This window comes from Cebus imitator, unplaced genomic scaffold (genome assembly GCF_001604975.1).
Source record: "Cebus imitator isolate Cc_AM_T3 unplaced genomic scaffold, Cebus_imitator-1.0 Scaffold106, whole genome shotgun sequence".
Lineage (NCBI taxonomy): Eukaryota > Metazoa > Chordata > Mammalia > Primates > Cebidae > Cebus > Cebus imitator.
Window position 1 is genome coordinate 366,116 of NW_016107421.1, and position 12,300 is coordinate 378,415.

Here is a 12,300-nt window from a genome sequence, read left to right on the forward strand (position 1 = left end):
AGAGGGGCATAGAAAGGAGCTCATTGGCTCCTAATCATACACTTGTGAACACAGGAAGGACTTGACATGTCTGTGGCCCTGCAAGAGCAGAGGGTGGGATTGAGAACACTCAACCAGGCCGGGCACACTGGCTCACGCCTGTAATCCCAGCACTTTGGGAGGCCGAGGCAGGTGGATCACCAGAGGTCAGGAGTTCAAGATCAGCCTGGCCAACATGGCAAAACCCTGTCTCTACTAAAAATACAAAAATTAGCCGAGCATGGTGGCTCATGCCTGTAATCCCAGCTACTAGGAGGGCTAAGGCAGGAGAATCACTCGAACCCGGGAGGCGGAGGTTTCAGTGAGCCGAGATCATGCCACTGCACTCTAGCCTGGGCAACAGAATGAAACTCTGTCTCAAAAAAAAAAAAAAGAAAAAAGAAAGAAAGAAGAAAACACTGAACCAAACCTTAGTGGGAACACATTCTTCTTTGCTGTAGAAAAAATAGTTTTCTAGCCTGTTGTGGTAGCTCACACATGTAATCCCAGCACTTTGGGAAGCCAAGGCAGGGGGATTGCTTGAGCCCAGAAGTTCAAGACCAGCCTGGGAAACATAATGACATCCCATCTCTACAAAAAAAAAAAAAATTTAAAATTTTTTTTCTACCTTTTTTTTTTTGAGACCGAGTCTTGCTCTGTCACCCAGGCTGGAGTGAAGTGGCACTGTCTTGGCTCACTGCAACCTTGACCTCCCGGGTTCAAGTGATTCTCCTGCCTCAGCCTCCTGAGTAGCTTGCACTACAGGTGTGCACCACTATACCCAGCTAATTTTTCTATTTTTCGTAGAGACGGGGTTCCCCATGTTGGCCGCCCTGGTCTCAAACTCCTGACCTCAAGTGATCCACTGGTCTTGGCCTCCCAAAGTGCTGGGATTACAGGTGTGAGCCACTGCACCCAGCCCAAAACATTTGTGTTTATTAATTAGCCAGGCATGTTGGTGCATGCCTGTAGCTGCTCTGGAGGCTGAGGCGGGAGGTTAACCTGAGCCTAGGGGATCCAGGCTGAGTGAGCTGCGATCATGCCACTGCACTCCAGCCTGGGTGGTGCAGTGAGACCCTGTCTCTATTAATGTTTTTCTACTGAAATTGCTTTAGTGATGCTAAATTGACAGTGGAGGTGTTGGCTGTCGTTGAGTGCAAGCTTATTAGGAGCTCATTAGTTGTGCACGCTGGGTAGGAAGTGGAGTTTCTTTCTCACACCACAAGGGAGGGGTGGAATGAAGAGGAATCCTGGGCCAAGCAGATCCATCACAGGAGGTGGGGTGTCTTGGGGGTTGCCCTTGGAGGTGACACTCGAGGTGAATTTTAAAGGACAGTCTTAAACAGGGGGAGCGACCCATCATCTCCTGAGATGAGCGGGATGTAGGCAGGTTTCAGGGGGCTGGACCCACACTGACATTAACCTTTGATTGGAACCAACTCTCAGGCCACGTAAAAAGGCCGTATCAGCCAGGCAGGGTGGCTCACGCCTGTAATCCCAGCCCTTTGGGAGGCTGAGGTGGGCAAATTACCTGAGGTTGGGAGTTCGAGACCAGCCTGACCAACATGGAGAAACCCCCATCTCTACTAAAAATATGAAAATTAGCTAGGCGTGGTGACACATGCCTGTAATCCCAGCAACTAGGAAGGCTGAGGCAGGAGAATCACTTGAACCCGGGAGGCGGAGGTTGCAGTGAGCCAAGATCGCACCATTGCACTCCAGGGCAACAAGAGCGAAACTCTGCTAAAAAAAAAAAAAAAAAAAAAAAAAAAAAAAAAAAAAAAAAAAAAAAAAAAAAAAAAAGGCCCCATCATCTCAGGAGCAGAGGCTGATGCCTGAACTCAAGATTCCCCCAGCTGGGCCACAATTCTAAATTACTTAGAGGCTGCAGCCAGCCAGATCACATGGCTCTGACTGGGGTCTCCCGCAGAGGCCCAGGTAGAGCTGTCAGAAGTCCCCGTTCTGGGGCTGTCTTCAGGCCCCTGGGTCATGGCGGTTCTGAACTTCAAGGAGACATTTCAACCTCACCCAGCCCAAGCCTGCCCTCCTGCTCCTCCTCCATGGGTGCTTCCAGGCAGGGCCTGAGCAGTCGTTTCCTCCTTTGGTGATGTTGGAAAAGAGACCAGCACCCCATTTCCCAACACATTCACCCCCTGGTCCAGCTCAGGGACCCCCTAGGGCACCCTGTCTTCTTCCACTCCCCACATCCTTGAAGCCACCAAGTCCTGCTGTTTCTCTTGCCTCTGTCCCCTCCCTCCATCCTCTTGCCCCTTCCCAGGGGGCTCCACCCCTCCTTTCTCTTGCCTCTTGCTGAGGCATCCTAAACCCTGATGGATCTTTCTGGAATGCTTGTCTGATCCTGGTGTCCCCCTCTTTATCTGGTCAACTCCCTGGTGCCCAGCAGGGCAAACAGCCTCATCTGCTGCTCCCACAGGACTGCGGGGGCCTTCACTGTCTCCTGCTCCCTGACCCCCGTCCCACCCCTGTTGCCTGGCAGCCTCCTCTCTTCACCCTGTAAGTCCCTGTGGCTCCGAGATAGTCCTCCTCCCTGCCACCCCCTGCAGGGTGGTGGTGTCCCACAGAGACATTCATTGTTCAGATGTCTGTCACCCCACTCTCCCCGCATCCCCAGGGAGGACCGGGTCTTCCTCCTGCACCCGAGGCCCCCAGCCCTGGCCCTGGGTCTAACTTAGAGCCAGACATCCCCTCGTGCCAGAAGCCAAGTGATGACGTAGAGCCCTGGAATGCCGGGAGTGCCACTGCAATTTCCGGTCATCTGTTCTGGACCTTTTTTTTTGAAACTGAGTCTTGTTTTGTTGCCCAGGCTGGAGTGCCGTGGTGAGATCTCAGCTCACTGCAACCTCCACTTCCTGAGTTCAAGCGATTCTACTGCCTCAGCCTCCTGAGTAGCTGGGATTACAGGCATTCACCACCACATCCCGCTAATTTTTGCATTTTTTGGTAGAGATGGGGTTTCACCATGTTGGCCAGGCTGGTCTCAAACTCCTGACCTCAAGTGATCCACCTGCCTCAGCCTCCCAAAGTGCTGAGATTATAGGGGTGAGCCACCGTACCCGGCCTGGAACTTTCCGAATGGAGATGTAATGAGTCTTTCCTGTTGGTCAGCATGGTGCCCAGAGCCCTGCACCAGGAGCCTTTTGGTGTCTGGAAGGGAAGGGAGGGAACCGCCTACAGCAGAGTGTCACCGTTCTATTTGGCCCTCCCGTATGGAGTCATTGTGAGGAATAGCCCCACATCTCAAAAAGCCATAACTCGTGGCGGATGAGGAGCTGGTGAGCGTGTGATGCTCCTCCCTGCGCTCATGTGGACACAGCCTCCACTGGTGAGGTCCGAGCCTCCCCCAGCTCTGTGCAAAGCCTGTTAGCAGCACCCCCCACACCCCCGGGCAGGCCAGCAGGGCCTCTGGAGGAGTTGGCAGTCCTCAGCCAACTCCTGGGGCTAACAATGTTATCCAGGAATGTGGGAGTCTGTCTGTTGTTCGCCGAGCCACACCCCCAACAATGGACAGGATGGACACAGAGGCTGCATTCTCCCCTGAGAGGGGTAGGCCTGGGTGCTGCCTTGGATGCAGCCACAGTCCTGGAGGAGGCCAAGGAGAAGGTCTGTGCTCTGTGGGGGGAGCCTGGCACAGGGTGGAGAGCAGAGGCCATTCTGGACCTGGTACCTGGCCCCACTTCCCTGTCAGCCTGCCTCCTCCTCCATGACCCTGGCATAGGCACAGGAAGAAAGTGGGGCAATGGATGGGGCCCATTTGGGGGTCACCCTTCTTGCTGGGACTTGGGAGCCAGGTCAGTTTAGGAGTCCTGGGATGCAGTGTGGATGTGGGCGGGGACAGGGAAGGAAGCTAACCCCCACCTTGCTGGAGAGGGTATATGTGAAAGCTAGCCCCGCCCCCTGCTCTCTTGGGTGTGGACAGCAGAGATTTGGATCTGATCACTAAGAACACCTTCCGTCATCCTCATCCACCCATCCCCCACCTGTCTCCTCACCTGTCCCTTCCCTGTCAACTCCAGTCCTGTGCCCTTCTCTCTGCAGCTGAAGCCCATTATCTCTGACCCTGAGTACCTGCTGGACCAGCACATCCTCATCAGCATCAAGTCCTCTGACAGCGACGAATCCTATGGTAAGGGTCTGCAGACAGGTGCCACACCTGCCTGTGAGCTGGCTGCCTCTGACGTAGACTCGTCTTCAGGGAGAGCCCTCCTAGCACTTCCGGTCATAGGCTCCTGCCGCTCCTTTCCTCATCCCAGGGCTGCGAGTGGGACTGTCACCACCACTAAGTCATCCTTCCCTCCCCACTGGGCTTCTGGGCAGGACAGCCAGCAGTGGCAACCCCTTCCATGTGTTGAGCTTTCCCTGTTCTCCAATGAGTAAATGGAGGCTCAGAGAGGTCAAGTGACTTGTCCAGGTCACACAGGGAGTGGTGGCTGTGCCCTAATTTGAACCCAGGTCTGCCTGCCCTTCTCTGCTTCTGAGTCAACCTCCTCAGCTCACAGGTCTCAAGCTGCAGACTCCCCTCTGCTGACCCAGACTCTGAAACACCTTCTCGGTCACAAAGGGGCTGCTGCTTCTGCCCCCAAGTGGCCACCCTCTGCATGAAGACCGCCCCCCCAAGCCAGAGCGATTTGGGCTGAGGGGTGGTGCAGGGTCCGCTGGGTGGGACTTGGGGTGCTGGAAACACCAGCCCAAGGCTCTCTGGTCTTCTGCTCAGCATCACTCAGTGCCCAGACTGGGCAGGCTGTGGGGGCCTGTGGCCAAAGAGACACCAGGGGCTTTTGAACCATCTCTGCTTGTTTGTGGCTCCAGCCCAAAGTCAGGCTCACCCTGGCTGGACCACATGTGGCTAGACCATGGGATGAGAGAGGCAGAGAGAGCCTGGAGGGGTCAGAGAGAGGCCAGAGGCAGGAGCCAGACCAAGCCTCTCCTTACAAGCCAAGCTAAGAGCAAATACCTTATCTCGAGGGCAGTAGGGAGCCATTGAAGATTCAAGCAAGGAAGGAACAGGATCAGATTCACATCTTGGAAATCTGCATCTGCAGTGATCATGATGACAGATGAGTGAGCCAGAATAGAAGCAGTGACTGTGAAAAAGGAGAGAAGAGGATAACATTGAGGGGAATGGAGTGAAACACTGTCTGGGCACGGGATTGGAGAAAGGGTCTGTATTCGTCTGTTCTCACACTGCTATAAGAACAAACCCAAGACTGGGTAATTTATAAAGGAAAGAGGTGCAGTTGACTCACAGTTCCACAGGGCTGTGGAGGCCTCAGGAAACTTACAGTCATGGCAGAAGGGGAAGTAAACACGCCCTTCTTCACATGATGCAGGAAGGAGAAGTAGGTGCCCATCGATGGGGGAAGCTCCTTATAAAACCATCAGATCTCTTGAGAACTCTCACTCTCACTATCACTATTGAGAAAAGGATGGGGAAACTGCCCCCATGATTCAATTATCTCCACTTGGTCCCTCCCGTGACACCTAAGGATTATGGGAACTACAAGAAGAGATTTGGGTGGGGACACAGGCAAACCGTATCAGGGTCTGAGCAGCTGCCTAAATGATCATTTTACTTCCTGCACTGGGTTAGGTGTAGTGGCGCGGGTAAGGGAGGCCAAGCCACAGCCACAGAGTACGAGGAAGACCAGAATGCTGTGGTACTGGGGACACCATCAGAAGAGTTGGGTCAAGAAGAGGATGTGGTTACAATAGCAACTGTGGCCAAGGGACCCAGCACAAACACTGAGCATCCCTTTGATGGAGCGACTCAGACCATCCGCAGATTTGGTGAGAGCAGTGTCCATGGAAGGGCCGGAGTGACATCAGACCTCAGCAGTTAGGAATGAACAGGGCTTGAGGAGGCAGAGGAGACTGCGCCTGGGTCAAGGGAGCATGTTCGTCCACTTGCTTGTTTGTTTGAAATGGAAGAGCTTTGAGTGCTGCTGGGTGGAAGCCACTAAAGGGGAAGAGGCTGCAGACACAAAGAATGGCCCCGTGCACAGTCTCCCACTGTGCAGGCTCTGCCAACACCTGGCTGTGGGCACTGTCGCTGCCCTTCTTGGGGAGGCGAAGAAAGGAGGCTGGGAGACCTGAAGGTCACGCAGCTACTGAGCAGCTTGCTCGAGGTAACTACATGACCTTGGACCAGGGCCCAGGCAGCTCTTCCCACCCCCCTCTCAAGTGCGGCGCTGGCAAGAGGGTCCCTGAGCCAGAGGAGGGGTGGGCAGAGCCTGAGGAGTGCGATGGCCCTGATAGGGATCCCCTCAGGAGCATCTGAGTGGCTGCTGAAATGTCTGAAGCTCTGGTGGCAGGAAACAGGCAGTACACAAAACAGGTGCTTCATTTTCTCATTCAAATCCTGTATTTCTGCGACAGAGCAAGACCCTGTTCTCTAAAAATAAAATACCGTAATCCTCCTTTGTTTCTTCCTCTTCATATTCATACTCACAAATAGCATGTCATCATACTAAAAAGGAAAAGAGTCAGCAGACAGTGGCATGCCAGCAATCATTTTTATTTTGGCTTCACATTTCCAGCCTCATGCATAGGCATACCTAGATTTTCATACTTATCACCACAGGAACATCATTTTATACTCTGCGTTCCTCACCTGGTGTTAGATGAAACACATTTTCCATGGTTCCTCCTGCTCCATCTTTGTGACTGCTCCTTTTGATGGCTGCATGATACTCCATGGATTTACTGCATCCTCATTTTAAAAGTATCCCTCATTTGAAAAGTACTTGAGGCTCTGTCAGTTGTTTTGTTGGTGCTCTCAGTAACGCTGAGATGAATCCCTTTGTGGACATTTTTATTATTCCTCAGCTACATTTTTTATTCTTTTGAGTAATCTCTTTAGGACAGGTGCCCATGTTTGCTGGGTCAGGGAGTGTCGATCAGTATTTGTGCTTCTTGGCACATGACACCAAACTGATCGCTGTAACGGCTGTCTCAGCCAACCTCACCATGGATAGGTTTCCCCAGATCCTTGCTGGCATTGGGTGGTTTTGTTTTTTGTTTTTGGAGGCTGGAGTGCAGTGGCACGATCGTGGCTCACTGCAACCTCTGCTTCCCAGGTTCAAGAGATTCTTGTGCCTCGGCCTCCCGAGTAGCTGAGATTAAAGGCATGCACCACCATGCCTCACTAAATTTTGTAATTTTTAGTAAAGATGGGGTTTCATCATGTTGGCCGGGCTGGTCTCAAACTCCTGACTTCAAGTGATCAGCCTACCTTGGCCTCCCAAAGTGCTGGAATTACAGGTGTGAGCTACCGTGCCTGGTGCATTGGGTGTAATTTTTCTCCCTTCCTATCTATGCTAACTTCATGTCTGTGAAAGAGCAAATTAGTGATTCCTTACTTTGCATTTTTGATGGCTAGGAAGGTGGAACTAATTTCCATTTACTAAAATTAACCAGCTGCAATTCTTTTTGTGTGAAATGTCTGTCTGTATTATCTGTGCATGTGTCTGCTGGAGATTTGATTTTGAGGACTTCGTTGTGCAGTTCAGATCTAGTGCCCTCTTGCCTTGGGAGCTGGCTGCAGATACTGTTCCGAATCCATTTCCTTTTTATTTTAGGTTTTTTCCCTGTGTGCAAGTTTTTTTTTTTTTTTATTGTATTTTGGGCTCTGGTGTACATGTGCACACCCTGCATCCTGCAGGATTGTTGCATAGGTACATACACGCCGTCGTGGTTTACTGTCTCCAGCCCCCCCCCCCCCCCCCCCCCGCTTTCCCCCCCCCCCCCTTCTCCCCCACCCCCCACACCTAGCCCAGTGAGTGTTGTTCTCTTCCCTGTGACCAAGTGTTCTCATTGTTCGTCACCTTCCTATGAGAGAAAACATGCAGTGTTTGGTTTTCTGTTCTTGTGTCAGTTTACTGAGAATGATGGTTTCTAGATTCACCCATGTCTCTACAAAGGACACGAACTCATCGTTTTTTATGGCTGCATAGTATTCCATGGTGTATATGTGCCACATTTGCTTTGACCAGTCTATCATTGATGGGCATTTGGGTTGGTTCCAGGTCTTTGCTATCGTAAACAGCACCGCAATGAACATACATGTGTATGTGTCTTTATAACAGAGTAATTTATAATCCTTTGGGTATATACCCAATAATGGGATTGCTGGGTCAAATGGAATTTCTATTTCTAGATCCTTGAGGAATCACCACACTGTCTTCCATAATGGTTGAACTAATTTACACTCCCACCAACAGTGTAAAAATGTTCCTTTTTCTCCACATCCTCTCCAGCATCTGTTGTCTTCAGATTTTAGTGATCACCATTCTAACCGACGGGAGATGGTATCTCAATGTGGTTTTGATTTGCATTTCTCTAATGACCAGTGATGATGAGCATTTTTTCATATGTTTGTTGGCCATATGTATGTCTTCTTTTGAAAAGTGTCCGTTCATATCCTTTGCACACTTTTGAATGGGCTCGTTTGTTTTTTTCTTGTAAATCTACTTTAGTTCTTTGTAGATTCTGGATATTAGCCCTTTGTCAGATGGGTAGATTACAAAAATTTTTTCCCATTCTGTTGGTTGCTGGTTCACTCTAATGATTGTTTCTTTTGCTGTACAGAAGCTCTTAAGTTTAATTAGATCCTGTTTGTCTATTTTGGCTTTTGTTGCCAATGCTTTTGATGTTTTAGTCATGAAGTCCTTGCCTGTGCCTATGTCCTGGATGGTGTTGCCTAGGATTTCTTCTAGGGTTTTTATGGTGTTAGTTCTTATGTTTAAATCTTTAATCCATCTGGAGTTAGTTTTTGTATAAGGCGTAAGGAAGGGGTCCAGTTTCAGCTTCCTGCATATGGCTAGCCAGTTTTCCCAACACCATTTATTAAACAGGGAATACTTTCCCCATTGCTTGTTTTTGTCTGGTTTGTCAAATATCAGATGGTTGTAGATGTGTGGCATTGCTTCCGAGGCCTCTGTCCTGTTCCATTGGTCTATATCTCTGTTTTGGTACCAGTACCGTGCTGTTTTGATTACTGTAGCCTTGTAGTATAGTTTGAAGTCAGGTAGTGTGATGCCTCCAGCTTTGTTCTTTTTGCTTAGGATTGTCTTGGCTATGCGGGCTCTCTTTTGGTTCCATATGAAGTTTAAAGTGGTTTTTTCCAGTTCTGTGAAGAAGGCCAATGGTAGCTTGATGGGGATAGCATTGAATCTGTAAATTACTTTGGGCAGTATGGCCATTTTCATGTTGTTGATTCTTCCTAACCATGAGCATGGAATGTTTTTCCATCTGTTTGTGTCCTCTCTTATTTCCTTGAGCAGTGGTTTGAGTTCTCCTTGGAGAGATCTTTTACATCCTTTGTCAGTTGTATTCCTAGGTATTTTATTCTCTTTGTAGCAATTGTAAATGGGAGTTTGCTCATGATTTGGCTCTCTGTTTGTCTGTTGTTGGTGTATAGAAATGCTTGTGATTTCTGCACATTGATTTCATATCCTGAGACTTTACTGAAGTTGCATATCAGCTTAAGGAGGTTTGGGGCTAAGATGATGGGGTCTTCTAAATATACGATCATGTCATCTGCAAATAGGGACAATTTGACTTCTTCTTTTCCTAACTGAATGCCCTTTATTTCTTTTTCTTGCCTAATTACTCTGACTAGAAATTCCAATACTATATTGAATAGGAGTGGTGAGAGAGAGCATCCTTGTCTAATACCAGTCTTTAAAGGGAATGCTTCTAGTTTTTGCCCATTTAGTATGATATTGGCTGTGGGTTTGTCATAAATAGCTTTTATTAATTTGAGATACATTCCATTGATACCTAGTTTATTGAGAGTTTTTAGCATAAAGGGCTGCTGAATTTTGTCAAAGGCCTTCTCTGCATCTATTGAGATAATCATGTGGTTTTTGTCTTTGGTTCTGCTTATGTGGTGGATTACGTTTATAGATTTGCATATGTTGAACCAGCTTTGCATCCCCAGGATGAATCCTACTTGATCATGGTGGATAAGCTTTTTGATGTGCTGTTGCCAGTATTTTATTGCAGATTTTTGCATCACTGTTCATCATGGATATTGGCCTGTAGTTTTCTTTTTTCATTGTATCTCTGCTGGGTTTTGGTATCAGGATGATATTGGTCTCATGGAAAGAGTTAGGAAGGATTCCCTCTTTTTGTATTGTTTAGAGTAGTTTCAACAGGAATGGTACCAGCTCCTCTTTGTACATCTGATAGAATTTGGCTGTGAACTCATCTGAACCTGGACATTTTTTGGTTGGTAGGCTGTTAATTGCTGCCTTGACTTCAGACCTTGTTATTGGTCTATTCAGGGTTTCCACTTCTTCCTGGCTTAGTCTTGGGAGTGTGCAAGTGTCCAGGAATTTATGCATTTCTTCCAGATTTACTGGTTTATATGCATAGCGCTGTTTATAGTAATCTCTGATGGTAGTTTGTATTTCCGAGGAATCGGTGGTGATCTCCCTTTATCATGTTTTATTGCATCTATTCAATTCTTCTCTATTTTCTTTTTTATTAGTCTAGCTAGCGGTCTATTTTGTTGATCTTTTCAAAAAACCAACTCTTGGATTTGTTTTTTGAAGGAATTTTTGTGTCTCCATCTCCTTCAGTTCTGTTCTGATCTTAGTTATTTCCTGTCTTCTGTTTGCTTTTGAGTTTTTTCAATCTTGCTCCTCTAGCTCTTTCAATTTAGATGATAAGGCGTCGATTTTAGGTCTTCCCTTGTTTCTCATGTGGGCATTTGTTGCTATAAATTTTCCTCTAGACACTGCTTTAAATGTGTCCTATAGGTTCTAGTACATTGTGTCTTCATTCTCGTTGGTTTCCAAGAACATTTTTATTTCTGCCTTCATTTTATTGTTTATCCATTCATCATTCAGGAGCAAGTTGTTCCGTTTCCATGTGATTGTGCAGTTTTGAGTGCTTTTCTTAATCCTGAGTTCTAATTTGATTGCACTGTGGTCTGAGAGACTGTTATGATTTCTGTTCTTTTGCATATGCTGAGTAGTGATTTACTTCCAATTATGTGGTCAATTTTAGAGTAAGTGTGATGTGGTGCTGAGAGGAATGTATATGCTATGGATTTGGTCTATTAGGTCTGCTTGGTCTAGATTTGCGTTCAAGTACTGGATATCCTTGTTGACTTTCTGTCTCGTTGTTCTGTCCAATATTGTCAGTGGAGTGTTAAAGTCTCCTACTATTATTGTGTAGGAGTCTAAATCTCTTTGTAGGTCATTAAGAACTTGCTTTATGTATCTGGGTGCTCCTGCATTGGGTGCATATATATTTAGGATAGTTAGCTCTTCTTGTTGCATCGATCCTTTTACCATTATATGATGCCCTTCTTTGTCTCTTTTGATCTTTGTTGGCTTAAAGTCCGTTTTATCAGAGACTAGGATCGGCACCCCTGCCTTTTTTTTTGCTCTCCATTTGCTTGGTAGATTTTCTTCCATGCCTTTATTTTGAGTCTATATGAGTCTTTGCACTTGAGATGGGTCTCCTGAATACAGCACACTGCTGGGTCTTGCCTTTTTATCCAGTTTGCTGGTCTGTGTCTTTTGATTGGGGCATTTAGGCTATTTACATTCAACGTTAATATTGTTATGCTTGAATTTGATCCTGCCATTTTGTGACTGGCTGGTTGTTTTGCCATTAGTTGATGTGGTTTCTTCATTGCGTCATTATTTTTTACCATTTGGTATGTTTTTGCAGTGGCTTTTACTGGTTGTTCCTTTCCATGTTTAGTACTTCCTTCAGGAGTTCTTATAAAGCAGTCTTGTAGCAACAAAATCTCTCAGCAATTGCTTGTCGGTAAAGGATTTTATTTCTCCTTCACTTATGAAGCTTAGTTTGGCCAGATATGAAATTCTGGGTTGAAAGTTCTTTTCTTTAAGGATGTTGAATATTGGCCCCCACTCCCTTCTAGCTTGTAGAGTTTCTGCCGAGAGGTCCACTGTGAGTCTGATGGTCTTTCCTTTGTGGGTGACTTGACCTTTCTGTCTGGCTGCCCTTAGAATTTTTTCCTTCATTTCAACCATGGTGAATCTGAGGATTATGTGCCTTGGGGTTGCTCTTCTTGAAGAATATATCTTTGTGGTGTTCTCTGTATTTCCTGGATTTGAATGTTGGCCTGCCTTGTTAGGTTGGGGAAGTTCCCTGGGATAATATCCTGAAGACTGTTTTCCAACTTGGATTCATTCTCCCCGTCACATTCAGGTACACTGATCAAACGTAGATTAGGTCTTTTCACATAATCCCATAGTTCTTGGAGGTTTTGTTCATTTTTTTTTT

At 47.4% G+C, this 12,300-nt stretch overlaps 1 protein-coding gene across 1 annotated transcript in view; it reads left to right on the top strand.

Moving 5' to 3' along the window:
- INPP5D (inositol polyphosphate-5-phosphatase D) overlaps positions 1–12,300 on the top strand; it is a 150,626-nt gene that overhangs the window by 123,631 nt on the left and 14,695 nt on the right. The window contains exon 22 of the mRNA XM_037741780.1: positions 4,075–4,162. Coding sequence (XP_037597708.1) covers positions 4,075–4,162 — 88 coding nt within the window. The remainder of the gene's footprint in view (positions 1–4,074; positions 4,163–12,300) is intronic.